This window comes from Apodemus sylvaticus, chromosome 10 (assembly GCF_947179515.1).
Source record: "Apodemus sylvaticus chromosome 10, mApoSyl1.1, whole genome shotgun sequence".
NCBI classification, from domain to species: domain Eukaryota; kingdom Metazoa; phylum Chordata; class Mammalia; order Rodentia; family Muridae; genus Apodemus; species Apodemus sylvaticus.
In genome coordinates this window covers 39133283-39152602 of record NC_067481.1, presented here as the reverse complement: position 1 = coordinate 39152602, position 19320 = coordinate 39133283, and the positions used below count along the sequence as shown (strand labels likewise).

Here is a 19320-nt window from a genome sequence, read left to right as displayed (position 1 = left end):
TACATTTTTAATGCACAACTAAACTGACTTAAACACATACCAAAAAATTACATTAAAGGTGCTGTTGGAGCTGAAGAGATGGCTCAGCGGTTAAGAGCACTGACTGCTCTTCTGAAGGAAGGCCTTAAGTTCAAATCCCAGCAACCACATGGTGGCTCACAACCATCGATAATGAGATCTGATACCCTCTTCTGGTGTGTCTGAAAACAGCTACAGTGTAATCACATATAATAATAAATCTTTAGAAAAAAAAAAAAAAAAAAACAGGTGCTTGGAGAAGTGGCTCAGTTACTGAGTAACAGCATTTACTGTTCTTGCAAAGACCAGGGTTAAGTTACCAGCACCCTCATGGAGGTTCACGATCATCCATAACTCCAGTTCCAAGGGACCTAACAGTCTCTTCTGGCCTCCTTGGGCACAAAGCACATTCATGATACACAGACATACAAAAATAGGAAAATAAAAATAAATTAATCCTTTTTTTTTTTTTTTAACAAATCACAGTAGAAAAACTGAGTTAGGTTATAGAACCAGAACTTCATTTCAAGAACTCTAGGATCCCAACTGTTGCCTGGCATGTACAAGGTTCTGGGTCTGATAGCTGGTGCCTGGACCGGGACAAGAAAGGTTAGGCTGAATAACCAATGTGGCCGTGCATACCTGTTCCAGCACTCAAGAGACTGGAGCAGCACTGCTGGTTTGAAGCTGCCTTGGACTAGTACACAGTGAGACGATCACTCAAAACTGAAAACAAAAATAAGTAACACCTAGCAGCAGCAAAGAGTAAAGACCCTGACTATAGCTTAAACTGTTGTACAGATAATTTAGACCAGAACTGCACTCACAAACAGCTGAGATGTTTTCACCTCAAAAGGAAAATATGAAGGCAAAGAAAACTCACCATCCAAAATGACACCATTTAAGTCTTAACTCCTTTTACTCAGAGAATGCAATCAGTGGTTTTAAAATGCAAAAAAAAAACAAAAAAACAAAAAAAAAACCCTGGCTTGTTGTAACAAAGGGAGAATGTGTAACACTCATACCTGGTGGTAAAAGTCATCATCATCAAATATCTCCTCGTCCAAGTCCTTCAGGTGAGCATTGGCAGGGACCTGAGGAAGGATCTCCTATGTCAATAGGAAGGAAAGGGTATAAAGTGTGGATCCCAGGAAGTCTGTCCAATTAACCTAGCTACTCTAAAGCCTATGCATAAAGGTCAAAGCACTTTTTCCTTAAGATAAAAAGAACTCTTAAAATTTACTTATTTATTCATTTACTTGTTTGTTTGCCTGTTTCAGGATAGAGTGTCTCTGTGTAGCCCTGGCTGTCCTGGAACTCCTTCTATGGACCAGGCTGGCCTCGAACTCAGAGAATGCTGTGATTAAAAGGTGTGAGCCATAAAACCCAGCTAAGAACTTATAAAATAAATAAATAAATGAATGCATAAATTAATTAGTTAGTTAAATTAAATAAGTAAAAAAATTCAAGTATCTGAATGCTATAGTGAGACCAAGTCTTAAAAAAAAAAGTGGGAAAGGAGGGAAAACTATTAACAGGTGGCTGACAGAATCAAGGGGCATAAATTATCATGAAAACGTTTAAGCTCACTTTTACCAAAATCCACACAAAAAATATTTCACCTCTTAGACTGGTAATACTCAGGACTGAGAAAAGAGCCAGAGGGACTGAAATTAATGTGGCCCTTTTGGGAGGTAATTTGGCAATATCAATTAGTATTTAATGTATTTTTTAACATTTTAAATTTAAAAAATTCATCCATATATTCATACAAAGAAATAGAAATATTTAGAAATGGTTCCTATAATTTGTTTCTAACCGGAGACAACAAAAACATCAAGTTTGACTAAATTATACCTTAAAGTCATTTAAGAGAATTTTTTTTAATAGTTTGTTGTTTTCCAGAAGGGATTTCTCTATAGCCCTGGCTGTCCTAGCCTAGATCTCAAGAGATCTGTCTACCGCTGCCTCCCACCACTACAGCCCAGCATACAATGGAATTCTTTATAGACAGAAAATAACTAGGTAGATTTTCATGCTAATGTATCTAAAATATAGGATATTTATTTTTTTAATATTTTAAAATGCAATGGGATTTTATATATTTATATAGATGCACATATATCTATTTGATTTAATTTTACAAAACAAGCCCTGAGGTACTATAAGCAATTAATGGCTGCTGGGGGCAAGAGAGCCATAATCTTCAATGCTAGGCTGTCCTTGCTCAAGCAAATAATCTATCCATGCTTACGGAGGAAATCCTAATTAACAGCAGTGGGCCACAAACAAACAGAAAAGACACAAAGGTAGGAGGAGACCGTCTGGGAAGAAGACAGAGTTTGGTGGAGTGGAAGGGGATAAGAGAGGATAATGGGAGAGAATATTATTGCAGCACATACCACATGTGGTATGTGTGTGTGATGGAACTGTGAAAACAGCTTTTTAAAGATTTAAAAAGGGGCTTGTTGGTTAAGAGCATGTATTGCTCTTCTAGAGGATGGAATTCAATTCCGAGCACATACATCAGGTTGTTCACAACACAACTATAACTCCAGCTCCAGAGGACCCAGTGCCTCTGGCCTGCATTCACATGCACATACCACGTGTGTGTGTAAAAACACATTATTAAAAATAAAAAAATTTAAAAATAATTTTAAATGGAAAAAAATTCACATTTATCTACGTTACATATATATGTCATATTCATAAAACTTGTAGCAACAATATAAAGATTAGAATTTTCAGAGTAGAAAAAATTTAACACTTCATTTTAAAATCTTATGAAATTAAAAAGTATTAAAAAATATATATATATAAATAAATAAAGTGTGTGTGTGTGTGTATAGTTAAAAACTCAGACTCTGCAACATGGAAGGGGAAATGTTTCAAAGGGTCTTGCCCATAGATAGATGACCTCTTGGAGAGGAAAACCTATCCTCTCCAAGGATGAGCTCCCTTATTGGTTATTCAATATGAGGCAGGCAGTCCTGAAATTACACACATACAGACAACAAAACAGACTCAGCAGGTTGTATTTAGATATGTGTATATATGTATGTAACAATAATAAACCAAAGAAAAAGAGGCTATCAGTTTGAGAGTTGGAGGACATAGGAGGGCTAGAAGGAAGAAAGGGGAAAAAGGAAAGTGAGATAATTCTAATTTTTTAAAAAACACAGCCGGGCGGTGGTGGCCCACGCCTGTAATCCCAGCACTCTGGGAGGCAGAGGCAGGCGGATTTCTGAGTTCGAGGCCAGCCTAGTCTACAAAGTGAGTTCCAGGACAGCCAGGGCTATAGAGAGAAACCCTGTCTCACAAAAACCAAAATCCAAAAAACCAAAACAAACAAAAAACAAAAAAAACAACAATCTATAAACATAAAAAAATATAAATTATAGAATTAAAATGGGGGGAGGTATTGAGAGATGGCTTAGCAGTTAAGAGCACTTGCTTATAGAGGACCCAGGTTCAGTTCCCAGCATCCACATGATCCAGTTCCAGAGAAGTCAACAGTGTCTTCTGGAGGTAAAACACTCATACATACACACAAAATAAACAAAAAGCAGCTAGGGGTTGTGGCGCATGCCTTTAATTCTCTTAGATTAAGGCACTTGGAAGTCGGGTGCAAATGGTCTCTGTGAAGTCAGCCTGGACTATATAGTGAGTTCCTGGACAGCCAGGGCTATATAGAGAAAACCTATCTCAGAAATATCCTCCTCCCAAAAAACCCAAATAAAAATATTTCATTTTAAACAAAATAATTTTAATATTCTACTTTCAGATCCTCTCTAGAGTGCCCAAAGGTAAACATTAAGGAAATGTCTATGCTGCCATTTCTACACAGTAGCTCTAAATTGTATCTTAAGGTCTGGGGTACAGGACAGCAGTAGAGAGTTTGCGCAGCCGTGGGCTCAATCTCCAGATCACAGAAGTAACCACAAACATCCAAATTCCCTAAATCTTAAAAACTGGACTTTAAACATTTCCCCTGCTGAACTCCTAATCAAACACAAAATGGAGATGTAACAGGAATACCTCAAAGCCTCATGCTGGCCCCAGCAGAGCAGTGCTGCTCTCTGCAGCTCACCTGTTTCTCACAGAAAGAGTTCATTCTGCAGGCTATTCATTTAATTAGTCTCCCAGAGACTGTTCCCATCAGCATGTGTCCCGAGTTCTTACCGGTTCTCCTGGCAAAATCTCTGCAACAGGCTCAGGAACTGGCTCAGGTTTGCCAAGAACTCGGTAGGCAGAGCGCTTGGTCTGTGTCCTTCGAAGTAATCTTTCTTTGTCCATCAGAATATGATCAATCTGAGTCAAGATGGAGCGTTCAAAGGCGCCGAAACCCTACAACAACATTTAACAATGTCAGATAACACAGGTCAGTGCTGAAGGCAGCTACACTGGCTTCTCTCTGTGTCAGCAGAGAAATAGAGAGTTGTCTTTGCAGAGGTGTTTCTATTAAAAGCTGAGTATACTTAACAATGGTTCTCGAAAAATCTTAGTCTTAAGCAGTCATCACTTACTTCTGCTCCTTTATAATGTTTTCAAATCTGCTTATTTAAAAGTATTTTATACTTTGAGCACAGAACAAGGCAACTTTTCCAGAATAAAACATTCTAATAAAGTTAACATCAAATGGTAAAAGCCAGTAGACCCATGCGCACACACACACACACACACACCTTGCCCAGTTTCCCAGAAGCAAGCTTGGTTTTATCATGCCATTTCTGTAGTATGCGGTTCCTGTAGATGGTGAAGTCAGCAGAGCGCTTTGCCATGAAGCTGGGATAGTCCTCCATCTCTAGCTTCCTCTTGGGTGGGGCCTTTCTTTGTTTCTTCTTCTCTCTCACTAGCTCATCATCTTCACTGGAAATCTCCTCACTAGAAAACCAGTAAGAACATTAAGTCCAAAGTAAGCATTACATGAATAACAGATTAGGTTCACATCAAGTATTTAGATCCTACCCATTATAACTATATTATATCAGAAATACGAGGATGACTTTTTGTTTGGTTGAAAAGAATTTCATGAGCTAAAATGTTCCATGGTTAAGAGCACTGGCTGACCTTCCAGAGGTCTCCAGTTGATCCCCAGCATCCACATGATGGCTCACAAATGTTTGCAATTCCAGTCCCAGGGGGAGCTGATACCCTCTTCTGGCCTCTGAAGGCACTGATTATACATGGTGCACAAACATTCATGCAGGCAAAACACCTATACACATAAAATACAAATAAAGATTAAAAAATGTTTTAAAGTTCATAAGAAGAATCAAAGATTCATGGGAATTTTCAAATAAATATCCAAAGTGCCTAGGTTGAACTTTTTTTAATGGTAAGCTTACCATAAAAAGAAATGAGGTTGTAAAAATATCCTTTGAAATATATATGAAGCAAGCACATACTGTTACAGGAGAAGCTTTAAAACTTTAAAAATTAAACACATACTCACATTTCTGTGACCTTAAATACCAAAATCAATAAGAGAAACATATTTCCATAACCAACTGTTAAGAGGTGAATAATATTAATTGGACCAAATGAAGAGAAGCTTAATGTGAAGAAAATTGCAAGGGATAAGCACCCACATTAACACTAACCTGAAAAGCAATGCAGATCAAAAACAGCAGAGGAAGTTCACAGCCACTCCAAATATGGGCATTACTCCCTAGCAACTATCTACCTAGCAGCATGTTGTGTAACTGGTATTCAGGGATGACATAAGATTATAGAAAGATGCATAAAGGACTCAAAATCGGCAGATGTGGGTACCCATGAAAGGTTCCAGAGCCATTCCCCCTTGGCTATAGAGGGACAACTGTACATGTGATGAAAACCATGTGAGAATGAATATACCACAACCTCCAACTACTTGGGCAAAGGCACTCTCTGTATTACAGGTTCCAATACGTAGAAAGTGCTCAAGGGGACGGCTGTGTCCATGGTATGGGCACAAAGTATTTCATAAGCATTAATATTCAAAACATGATTGTAATCTACTATTATAGAACAAAAGAGAAGGCAAATAATTTGCCTTAGGCTACAAAGATAAGCAGTTACAAAAAAGCTAGAACAAGCACTCTAATCCCCCACTGTCCTGTTCTGACCACCAGTTGAAAATAAGGGTGTTCCAGTTTACCTTTTATAAAATCCCATATCTATCTGTCTGAGCAGGCCATGCCTTTCTTTTTCAGACAGATAAGAAAATAAGCAAGCCCATGGTTCTGTTTTCCCCTTACCTCTCTGTATTGGGTTTCGTCCCATTTACTAGATATCTAGTGTCTGGGTACTGGAAAAGCAACTCTTCCTGAAGATCCACCAAAGACCTTAACAAGGCTTTAAGTGCTTTGTGACCTGGAATAGAAATAAAGCAGAGAAAAGGGATAATTAGTCATTTACAACTCTCTTACTATTGCTGTCACCCCCTGTTTCCTTAGAAGTTCTGACTGGAGACAGTTCTGAGGGGAGACAATCAGTACTCTCTAAGATCAACTCCATGGAAACTACTCCAGTGCCTGTCTCATGTGATGCTAAGGATAAGCAAGACTGCATGTGGAAGGTGCTTAGAAATGTGTCTGTAGAGAGAAAGACTTCAGTGGCCAGTTCTTAAAGTTATTAAGTTTGGCAAACTCCTTGCCTGTCATCATAAATAATAAAATCTGCCCCGGTAATAAGTTCCTTGGGTATATTCTACAGGCTACCCTCAGATCTCCTGGGCGATGAGTCTGAGAAGCAATTTCTCCTGGAAGGCTCTCCTGTCTTCTGAAGAATGAAGCTCAGTTCTCTCTCTCCTGTCAGATCTCATCTGCCTCTGATCTGCAAATTAGTCTCTCAACTTCTCAAACATATCCTACATTAAGTCTCTGTCCATACAAAACCCAAGTTAGGGGGGCTAGAGACAAGGATCAGTGGGTAAAAGCACAAGGACCAGAGTTCAGATTCCCAGACTTAGGAAAGCTGAAATGGGATCCCCAGAACAAGCTGGCTGACTAGAGCAAAACAGCAAGCTCCAGGTTTATGTAAGAGACCATGCCTCTTGTAAATAAGGTAAAGAACCACCAAAGAAGATATCCCCCTGATGTTGGTCTCTGATCTCCACAGGCACAAGCATACATGTACACTCATACACACAAGAACATGTATACATACATAAATGCATATCACACACAGGGAAAAACCAGAGCCAAACCAGATCAAAAAACCTCAAGTTACTAGTTTCCAACTTATGGTAGTGAATTGTATATTAATTTGTACATGCACAGAACTTGAGAAGCTCAAGCACCAGGCCACCACCAGGCTACACAGAAAGACCCTACCAGGGGAGTGGGTTACTCATAGACAGTACTCTCACTCGGTTCTTACAGTCAACAGAGTGCATCTATAATACAGGTCAAGATTAAATATACAATCCATGGCTACAAACTTTCAAAAACAATAAAAATCTAGAGCTGTAACTCAGTCAGTAGACTGCTTGCCTGGCATTCATAAAGGCCCTAGGATTGATACTCAACAACCACCATTAACAGAGCATGGTGGCACATCTATAATTCCAGAACTCACGAGGTGGAGGCAGAAAGGTCAGAAATTCAAAGTCATCTTCTGTACTACAAAAGGAATTTAAAGTGAGTGTGGGCTAGAGAGAGACTTGTCTCAAACAAACCAAAACATTAAAACCAGACCTCTGCTGGGCATGGTGTCAGACATCTTTAATCTCAGTATTTGGGAGGCAGAGGCAGGTGGGTCTCTGTGAGTTCAAGGTCAGCCTAGTCTGCAAAGTGAGTTCCGGGGGAGGCAAGGTTTCAGAGAACCCAGTCTCAAACAAAAACCCCCAGACCTCGGAACTCTTGACTTCTGCCTTAGAATACCTCTACTGAAGAGCTCACTAGGGCTGGAGAGATGGCCCAGTGGTTAAGAGCTCTTCTGAAGGTCCTGAGTTCAAATCCCAGCAACCACATGCAACCATCTGTAACGAGATCTGCCAGCCTCTCTGGGGTATTTGAAGTGTCATTACATATGATAAATAAATAAATAAATCTTTAAAAAAAAAAAAGAGCTCACTAAATATTGATAATAATACTTGTTGAGAGCACTCAAATTCTACTCTAATAATGAAATCTCACATCTTCAGTAACTGCCAGACAATCTCTGCTTCAGTACCCTATCACAATTCAAACCTACCATCTCAAAACAGAACTTTCTTCCACCTAATATTTCCCTCTTGACTATATTTTTCTTCTGTACTTTGTTTTCACAAATCACTGGCATTTGGATACTTATAACTCTATACATGTAATTGGCTATGAATTCCCATATTTTCCATTTATATTATCATTGATAATATAATTTGTAGGAGGAACAGAGACAGTCACCTCTATGCAAACATTGGGGGCCATGTAGCTGTAAAATCATCTCCTGTAGGAGGACCTAACTGAGGACTGTCTGAGACCAATAACAATAACTGTTCCTTTGTGGCCATGGTTCAATCACTTCTTGCCCCCTTTCAAGCTATAATCTCACAGATCTCCCTACTCTCATTACAATCTCTACATTTACTCCCTACTCACTTCAGCACACACATACTTTGACTAAATGATTTTTTTTTTTTTTTTGAGTCTTACTCTGTTTCTTTCTAGTCTCCTTCCTTGCCTAGCACAGGCAGCCTTTTTTTTTTAAGCCATTTTCTATCCTAGCCAATCCAGTAATGGAGTACCACCAACACAAGTTAAACAATGGCTCCATCCATATTGTTCTATTTTAACATAAAGCTAAGAGCTTACTACCTGAGAAAGCCTTCCCAGACTAGTCAGGAAGACCTTTATGACCTAAAACAACTTTATACACGTTTACATTATCTGTATATAAAGCTATATAAATACAATTTCCTTATTTAAATGATACCTCATAACTTTTATAAATTCTATAATCCTTTCATAACTAGTGTACATTCATGCAATTTGAAAGAATTTATAATATATTTCCTAAAAATCCTAAATACCTTGTGTGCCAGACCAAAATTATCAACGGATTACTCTCTATCTCTAAAAAACAACAACAACAAAAAACCCAAAAATATAAGTTTTCCACCATAGAGAGGAAGAACAAAATAAATCAGAGCCAGAAATGGTACCTCATATACTCAGATCATGCAGGACTGAGGCAGGGCGATCTTAAGTCAAGACTGACCTGAATGTACAGCAAAGCATTTCATACAAGAAGCATATGAACCCTCATACAGAGCCATTTCTCTGTAAATCAGATTTCGGGAAATGGACAAATATAGACAAAATGACTAGAATAAAACAAATTCTACTACAAAATGAATAGTAGAAGAATAAAGGATAAGGAGCTGGGCATGGTGACACACACCTTTGATATCAGAGCTTGGGAGACAGAGGCAGGAGGATGTCTGAGTTTGAGGCCAGCCTAATCTATAAAGCGAGGTCCAGGATAGCCAGGGCCATTATGCAGAGAAACTCTGTCTTAACAAAAAAATAAAAAATAAAAATATAAGGCTGAGAATATGATAATTTTAAAGGCAAAACTGCCTTCCTAGGAAAGCACTGAGGAAAAGCCCATGACAACAGAGATGGGGGTCAGGATCCCACTCTGCCACTGTTTTACATTATTCTCTAGCAGACTTTGCCTTGGTTTTGTTGTTTCTGTAGGACGATGCACTGTGAGAACTTACACAGTCATGGGAGTACGCTCAGTTTTGTTTTTTCCTGTGCTAAAGATTAAGTCTAAGGCTTCACATGCTGCTAGGCAAGTGCTGTAACTTTATAAGAGATAAATACCAGTTCCCAAAGTGAAACCACAAATCCATTTTGAAAATCCAGTCTGAAAAACTGACTCAATTGAAACCATGGAACTAGAAAAGATCACACGTCCTCTTTCATCAGAGGCTCCTAGCTCCAAATCTTTAGATGAGAGCACATATCCTGGAGTAACTGCAAAAATCAGGGACGTAAAAGGGGCCATTGCCAGGGTGGGGAGCAGGGAAACAGTAAAGAGGAAACCAGGGCACAACTGATCTGATCAGAGAAAAGGGAACAAAATGGGGGCTCAGATTCGGGAGGTGAGAGGGAGATAAACACAGAAAAAGGAAGGCAAAATAATAGTAAAGGTATCTGATAAAATCATAAGGAATCATACTAATAACTATTAAATTTATTTAATACACGTTAGTCCAAATATAAATATACAGTTTGAATGAAAATTTCTCATCTGGATTCACAATCTCCCCATCAAGAACCAAAGAAGCCCTAACAAAAACCAGGCATGAGACGCCTTCTCTTGAACTGTTGGTCAGGATTGTCCAAGAGACACACCCAAAACATACAGACTACTGCTACTGCCCAAAGGTGGAAGGTTAAGTACCTATTGCTGAAGACACCATGCACTTCAGACCCAGAGCCCAGAGGCCCTAGGGATGGAACTGATCTGAATGCTTCCTCCCTGAGGACTAACTTTCATGTACCCAAAGGTGCCATGCAAACTTCCAGAGGAGAAAAGCAACCAACAATCCAGCCATGATGCCTGTGAATCACAACATCCAGCATGGCACAATAGCATAAAGGTACAGTAGTGGCATGCCTTGGCAGAAACCAACAGCTTCTCAGTGCACGTAAGATTCATTCAACAAAAAGAAAACCATTCCTGGTAGTGGAAACTAGAAAACTACTCATGCCCAGTGAAGTCATGGATCTTGGAGGAGAATCTACAACTACCAATTTACAAACCACAAACCCTCTAAATATTTGTCTTTACACCCACAGATAAGTGTAGTCCTTACCTCTCATCAAGGAAACGTCTTTTTACAACAGATGGAGATCATTACATAAAATCTCAACCAATCAAAATGCAGAGCTGTGGAGGTTACATCCTGAAGGTTACATCTACAAAACAATCCCTGAATCTAAGACTCAGGGAGCAAACATTAAGTGAGGATGCAAAGATTTTGAAGAGCCATAGGAACAGAGAGTCTGCTGTGAGACTCTGTCAACTAGTGCTATCTGAAGCTACACAAATGAAGTCTCACCAGCATGACTGCCTAACCACGAGATGAACAAGTTCAGTGACAGACGTCAGAGTAGGCCAGGGAAAGCCCATACGGCCTCTTTCCTAGACAAAGAACTGCAGGCAAATTAGGAATGCTGAGAGCAGGAGAAATAGTCTTCTCCAGGGAAGAGCACACCTATTAATTATCCAGTGCCAAATGATCAGCTCTGAACACGAACACACACACACAACACAGATTGAGAAACTAATATTTAACTATACATACATACATACATACATACATACATACATATAATAACAATTAATGAAAAAAAGAGGCCATGAATTTGAAATGGAGGAAGGAGGGGTAGGTATATGAGAGGGTTTGGAGGGAGAAAAGGGAAAGGAGAAATGATGTAATTACATTCTCAAAGGGGAAAAAATCCCTTGGACCAAGTAAGCACTGAGAAAATGAAAATGAAAAACAAGTCAGGTGTGTGTGTGTGGTAGTGCTTGCCTATAATAGAAGCACTTGTGAAGTTGAAGCAGAAGGATCACATTTTAGAACAGCCTAGGCTACATAATAAAACCTGTTCTCATAAAGACAGATGTAACGATCACCAGACTAAACCCTCCGTTAAGAATATGCCAGTTGCCTCTGACTCTCTTCTCTCCCTTTGACTCCTTTCTGCCTCTCTCCTCTCCCTTCCCTCATCCCCCATGTTCCCTATCAGCCTCTTTTCTTTCTTTCTTTCTTTCTTTCTTTCTTTCTTTCTTTCTTTCTTTCTTTCTTTCTTTCTTTCTTTCTTTCTTTCTCTCTCTGTTCTCTATCCCCTCTCTTTCTCTGCCTTTACTCCTTTCTCAACCCTCCTTCCCATGCCCCCAAATAAATTCTATTCTATACTAAGAAAAGAAAAATGCCAGTTGTATAAAAGTGTATATAACTCCATTAACACAAAGGACCTAAAATATTGAGATTAATAAATGAGAGGAAATGGAGAATTATCATTTAACAGTACAATTTGGGGTATGAACATGTTCTGGAGACAGACAGTACAATATAAATTGTACTTAATGACACTAAGCTATACATTTAAAATGGTTTAATAAAGACTAGGTTTATGTGCCACAATAAAAACAACAAAACTGATATAGTTCAGTAGTTGAGCAGTTATGCAGCATGAAAAGGGCCTTGGGTTCAAACCAGCACCACCACCCAAAACCAACCAAACAGAAACCTAAAACACAATGACTTAAAGCTCAAGTCCACAGTACAGCAAATAATTCTAATCAATCTTTATAGGGAGCAAAATACTTATTTTAAACTGAGTTTATGCAAAACGATCAGAAAAAAAATGAACATTTAGACTTTAAAAGGAAGCACAGTATGGCAGATGACCCCTGATAACCTTAAATGAATCAACCAATCAGAAACAAACAAAACTATCAATAAATAATTCCACTTCTAGAAGATTCAATGTCCTCTTCTGACCTCAACAGGTACCAGGCACATATGTGGTGCACATACATATGCAGGCAAAATACTCATATATACATAAAACATTTGGTTAGAAATATTTTTAAAAGAAAGCTACAAAACAATGTGCCACGGCTGCTTGGCAACTAACACGTTACAGTCGGACTCCAATGTGTGGAGTAACCAAGAATGTAAAGGGATCTAGTGAAACTTTTCCTTCCTTCCTAAATAACTTCCTTCCTTTTTTTTTTCTTTTCTTCTCAAGATACAGTCTCTCCGGGTAGCCCTGGCTGTCTGGAACTCTCTGTAGACCAGGCTAGCCTCGAATTCAGTGATATGCCTCCCTGTGCTTCCTGAGTGCCGGGATTAAAGGGGTGCACCACCACTGCCCAGCGAAAGACTACAATTGTTAAGGGCCACTCTTGAGGACTTTTTATTTTGTCCCAGTTGTTTTTTGTTTTGTTTTTTAATCTACTGTGGATCCAATTCAACATTATCAATCCAAAAAGAAAGTAGAGAGCCAGCATCAGTAAATCAAAGTGCTTTTCTGTTAACACTCATATGTTTGCATATCTTACACCCCTTCACTCACTCAAAAAATAGCCCTTAAGTCAAGAGACTGGCCAGGAATGAACTCTATAATTATTTATGTTTTTAAGCTCCCCTAACCTCACACACACAGAGTTAATCAAATCACTACACAGGTAACTTCCCATAAACACACTTAGAAAACAGGACTCAATTTTCACTTCTTTACAAATATGAAGTCCACACTTGTGTCTAGTATGCAAAAGCTGGTTTGGTAAGATGCTTCACCCAGTAAAGGTCCTTGCTATTGAGCCTAATGACCCAAGTTTGACCCCTGCAACCCACATGATGGAAGGAGAGAACTGACTCCTGCAAGATGTTCTCTGACTTCCACACATGAGCAAGGTACCCAGCGAGCCCCATGCTCTACTTATAAATGAAGAGATGCTGTATAAAACCTCAGACACAGTAGAGTAATCCTTTGCTGAAGGTAAAAGGCCTCCACAAAGCTACAGATGGGGAGTGAAGAATCTGAATGCTCAAATCCAAAAGTGAATTCTTCAAATTCCTCCCAGGCAAAACAAATAAATATCCTCTTTATTATTCATACAGAACTGAATTCTATTTGTCTAACACTATGAATAATAGATAAACTGAAATCAACAGTATCTAATTCACCTCTAATTTTTCTGCTAACGATTACAGAGTTAAAAAGTTAAGAGATGCAATGAAGACTCAATGTTCGAGCTTCTTGGCATATAGCCACAAAACAAATGGAGACTCTCAAGGATATTTGTGTTTAGTTTGCCCTACATGGTCCATTTCCAGAAGCCTTTTTCCTAAGAGGAGATTAAGAAAGACATATGCTTTCCCACAAGACTCAATATAAGCAGCTACCAGTGTTTGGAATAATTCTGAGTACAGAACAAGGGAAAGAGCACTTTATTGAGAGTCCAGAGCCCGAAGGACTGATTTAATATCTTTGAGGCTCAACTTTCTCACCTGTATAATGTAGGCAATTCTTTCTCTGTTAATCTTATAAAAATGAGGTAAAAAATGATAGCTGTATTATTGTTTATAGACCTATTTTGGATATTTTCCTAAAGCCTTTAGAAAGAAAAGGTCTGTTACTGTAAAACCATCATCTCCTACATGGTCAAAGTCTTTTAAGAGCTGCACGTTCTGAGATACAGTACTAAGACTGGACTGGACTGGCATTCACTGATCCCAGTATTCATTTACACACTACTCATTTGCAAGCTTTTCTATAAATGTCATCAGTCTAAAAACCATCTTCAGCTAACAAGTTTGTTTCCTGATCCATCTAGATTGCCTAATAGCAAAATTGTAGGCAAAGAATCAGTTTGTATGTGTGCTAATTAGATTATAAACTGACAAGTAGATTTTTGGCAGTGGAAGGAGGGGAAATGATAAGTGTATGAATGTATAAAGTAAAATGAAGCTAGCCTTTCCACTTTTTAAATGCCTATATAGTTATTGTAAATAAGTATGCAAACAATTATTTACAACCAAGTACACCCAATCTTTCCCTCATCACCCCTGATGGACACACTGAGCTGGAATTTGCAGATTGTAAGAGTGTCTTTTTTTCTTGATCAAAAGTAACTCCAAAACTAGAGCTAAAGTACAGGTCAAAATGACACAAGAAAGACTGGCCGAGAACAATACTTTTCATTCAAATCCACACAAGCCTGCCACTTGCACTAGTCATCCCCAGCAATTAATCCCCCAAGAAAGACGTTTGATTAAATCTTTTCAAGCAAATCCTTTGCTTTGCTTTTGTTAGTTCACTTCTTGTCAACATCTATTAAAATATGCCTTTAATTCTCCCACAATCTTAAAAAACACCGATTCCACTGTCTTCAACTTTAATCAACTGTATGGCCGGCATTTTTCATTTCATAATAATGTGCTGCTTGGAATTCAAGAGGCAGGCTCAGCATCAATCATCTGGTAAGAATTTTTCCACTGCAATAAATATGCAAATGAGGAGAGCCAGTCAGTCGTATTTCAGGCCCGACTTGCTAGTGTTTTAAAAAAGACACAAATTTATTAATTGCCGGTGGCCAGAGGAATCCTATTACTTTGGGCATTGATTACAAAGCTGTGTGAGTGATTATTGTGCAACTCGCAGGCTACCCAGGCATGAGGAAAAATTATTAAAGCAAGGCAGAGATTATCAACTCAGAATAACAATAAGCCTTAACATTTAGGCCCTAACTTCTTCAACAAAGAATTACGTGAAGGCTTCACTGTATCATAATTCCGAATTCTGTCAGTATTACTGTTTGGGCTTGTTCTATATTCCCCAAGCAGAATGGCATTACCAGTAAGAAAGAGGACTGCAAGTTACAATTCCTCAACATCCACCATTTGGATGAATGGCTATCATTTCTAATGTACATCCAACTAGGATTTGTGTATTTCCATGTAAGGATGCAGATGTTCAGGTATAAGCATTCTTACATGCAGAAATTTAGACAAATGGGCAACTGTGGCAGGAACTGTGGCTCTGAGTGGACAGGGAAGGGACACAGGCACCCCTGTGATGGCTATTTCTATGGAGCAAAAGTACAATTTTCTTAATGGTGTAAAAATAACAACAAGAATGTAGCAGAGTATGGGGACTTATATTCTAAAATCATGAATGCTAAGCCATAAGCAGACTTGGGTTTTCTAACCTCAGAGGGTATAGCTTTAGAAGACGTGCAGCCTGTGGAAGAGTCTACAGAGAAAACAGCTTGATGGGCTAATTCAGAATGCAAAGTGTTTTTGTAAGAAACATTCAACTCAAGATATATTAAATAAAATAAGAAAGAGGACTCAGTGGACAAAACTTATTTTTTTTCTTTTAAGAGAATGATGTGGGGAATTGGGGAAGTGAGCAGAAGTTGAAAGGAGGGAGAGACGAAGAGACATATGGTGAAATATATTCTGAGTGAGCCCCTGTGCAGAAGGAAACAAGAAAGAAAAAATCCTCAGCACTTTACATTACTGCCACACTAAGTAGCATGATAAATAGAGTATACTGGAGTTCTGTGGAGGGACATCCCACTCACGCTGTAATTTCTGACCAGGCATGAATTTATAAGGAAGAGAACGGAACTGCGGAATTTCTTCAGTTTCCCTGAATAGTCTCTCAAACACCTTGATGAAGTGCCAATAAATCCTTAAAAAGCCCTATAGGACACAACAATCTAACTGATCAATGTACTTCCAGAAATCCTCCACAGTTACCTTCCCGCACAGGTCCTAGACAGCCTCCACTGTTCTTGAATACTTTCCTGAAAAGGAATTCATTTCCCCCCTTTAAACAGAAAGAGTAAATATTCAGAATACAAGGTACTTAAAATCTGAGTTTATTTACTAGTGATTATTTAAACTGCAGAGCAGTAGTTACCCAGGAAGAGTGGGGATACTTTCATTTGTATTTGATATACTTCTGAACTGTTTGAATATTTTATAAGCATATATTACTTTCATAATTTAAAATTTTATTAAAATTTAAAGTAAACTGTGAAATAAGGAAAGTTATTAAAAAAAAATTAGAACCAAAACCTAAGAAACCCTCTCTTAATTCATGTAAAATAGTCTTGAGAAGCCTAACCCCCCACAAAGGATATTAGGACTTCTATTTCTAAAAAACATATGATTTTTTTCCTATTGTAAAACTGAGCCTGACCAATTTCTCAAAATCCTATAGGCATGCAAATAAATCCAATGAAAAGTGACATACAAGCAAATCCAATAAAAAGGGGTTTAGGAAGTGCCTTTTTGAAACAGGATTTCATGTAGCATTAGTCACTTTTATCTAAGGGTCACTTCTATCATCACATCCTACTATGAGTCTGATTTCTTTTTTTCTTTCTTCCCTCCAACGACTCCCTTTTGTTTTGTTTGTTTATTCTAAGATTTATTTATTTTTATGTATGAGTATATTGTGGCTCTCTTCAGACACACCAGAGGAGGGCCTCAGATCCCATTATAGATGGTTGTGAGCCACCAATGTGATTGCTGGGAATTGAACTCAGGATCTCTGGAAGAGTAGACAGTGCTTTTAATGGCTGAACCATCTCTCCAGCCACATCACCAATGTCCCACCCCAACGCCCCACCCCAATGCCTTTGGTTTTTTTGAGACAGGATTTCTGTGTAGTCCTGGAACTCACTCTATAGGTCAGATTGGCCTTCAACTCAGACCTTAGCATCTAACACATCACCTGGGCCAGAATGAATTTCTATGAATGTTTTCATCTCAGAAAGTCAATGTAAAATATCTGACTAAAATCTAAATGAAAACAAAAGATGAACTCTTGAGCTTCTGATCAACCTCTTGAGTGCTAGGATTGAAGGCTTGCAGTAGCACATCCAACCCATGCTGGCAAACACTGTACTGACTGAGCTACGCCCCAGCTCCAGGTTTAGGAACTTAAAATCATAAAATAAGCACATTTTCATGAAGACTTAGTGATTATTAGTACATAATAAACTGAGCCATAAAATTTCAAACAATGTCTCAATTGTGTTTCTTTGAGTACTAGTGAGACCAAGGGTTATTTATTCAGTAACTCAGAATGAATCACTTTGAGAGGTTATATTCATATAAAACCATATAAATAATGTGTTCTGCATTCAAAGCAGTTTACTAAAACCCACATCTTCCTATGAGCACTCTGAAATCAAAGGCTATACACCCTTGCTACGCTCAGGACTGGTAAGTGGTGGAGTCTCTGTTGTTGAATATGTATAAATAGAGGTGAATCTATTCTATATTGATGAGTATATATATTCCAGTGACAGTCTAATCTATTTTTGTTGTGTGTGTGCTTTGTGTTTTTGTGTTCAGCCACAGGGTTTCACATAGCCCAGGCTGGCCTCAAATTCTGTATATAACCAGGGTAATCTTGAACTCTTGATACTTGAGACTCCTTTCCAAGTACTGGGACCATGGGCAGGCAACCACATACCCCAACTCCCTAATCATGACACATAAAATTTTTATGTTAATTTCAAGACTTCAAATAACTGAGCTAACTAAATCTAATATTTATTCACATAATCTTTTTAAGAAGAAACAAATACTGTGGCCAGAGGACTATATACCCTAAGAAAAGACTCTATTATCTCATTTAAATCCTTCCAGTAACCCTTTTGGGGCAGATACTGCTATTCTATGTCCATTTTAATATAAAAAAAAAATTACTGAGCTTTAAAAAAACTGAAGTTTTCATTTTCTCTTTTTTATTTAATCTATGTACATTGGTGTTTTGCCTGCATGTATTTCTGTGTGAGGCTGTTAAGATTCCCTGGAATTGAAGTTACAGTTTTGAGCTGCCATGTAGGTGCTGGGAAAAGAACCTGGGTCCTCTGGAAGAACATTCAGCACTCTTAACTGCCGAGCCATTTCTCAAGTTCCTGAAGTTTTCTTCTCTATATTAATGCATCCTTCTGGATTATGAAGCAAAATTAACATGGAACCAAGTCCAATCAAATTTCAGTTACTAAGACTGCTGGGAGCATGTCTTAGCTATAAGCACTTGCCTGAATGCACAAGGCCCTGAGTTTAATCTCTAGCACAGATTAAACAAATAATTATATTAAATATGTTCTTTCTGAGATTGTGTGACTTCACTTAATATTATTATACATTCTAAGTATATCCATTTTCCTCCAAATTCTTATTTAAAACTAACTAGTATTTCATTTTATATTAAATCCAATGCAAAGTTCCCCAGCTATTGTTCTGAATGACCATCCTAACTATATAGAAGTTCACTGAATTATAAAGTCTTTAGGTCTGATTAATTTCAGTGTGTGATTTTTCTGCAGCATTATTATCATAAATGTTAAAATTTAATTAATAATTAATAATACAGAAATAATTTAAGATAAATTTAATTATGATATGTGGAGGAGGTAGACATGAGTGTAGAGGTCAAAAGAGGGCATAAGAGGTCCTGAAGCTGGAATTACAGGCAATTGTAAGCCAGCAATGATGCTGGAAACACAACTCTGTTTCTCTGTAAGAACAGGAAGCAGTCTTAAACACTGAGCCATCTCCTCAATTCCCAAAATCTTTCTTCAATTACTAAATTTCCCATTTCAATATCACCACTTAATAAGAAAACACTAGTGAGACTCTATTAAAATGTTTCACCCAAATTTGGTTCCCACAATTGAAAACACAATGTAGGAAAATGAAAGGAAGCCCAAATATTAAAAACAAAAACCAAGTCCCACCAGGAAAAGATAAAGGAACATGTATATTTTTAAAAG

General features: G+C 38.1%; 1 protein-coding gene across 2 annotated transcripts in view; it reads right to left on the bottom strand.

Moving 5' to 3' along the window:
• Positions 1–19320, bottom strand: part of Aatf (apoptosis antagonizing transcription factor) — a 91290-nt gene that overhangs the window by 47698 nt on the left and 24272 nt on the right. For both annotated transcript variants that reach the window (XM_052194971.1, XM_052194972.1), the window contains 4 exons: positions 6261–6375; positions 4704–4902; positions 4201–4365; positions 1044–1127 (listed from right to left, as the gene is read on the bottom strand). In XM_052194971.1, coding sequence (XP_052050931.1) covers positions 1044–1127; positions 4201–4365; positions 4704–4902; positions 6261–6375 — 563 coding nt within the window. The remainder of the gene's footprint in view (positions 1–1043; positions 1128–4200; positions 4366–4703; positions 4903–6260; positions 6376–19320) is intronic.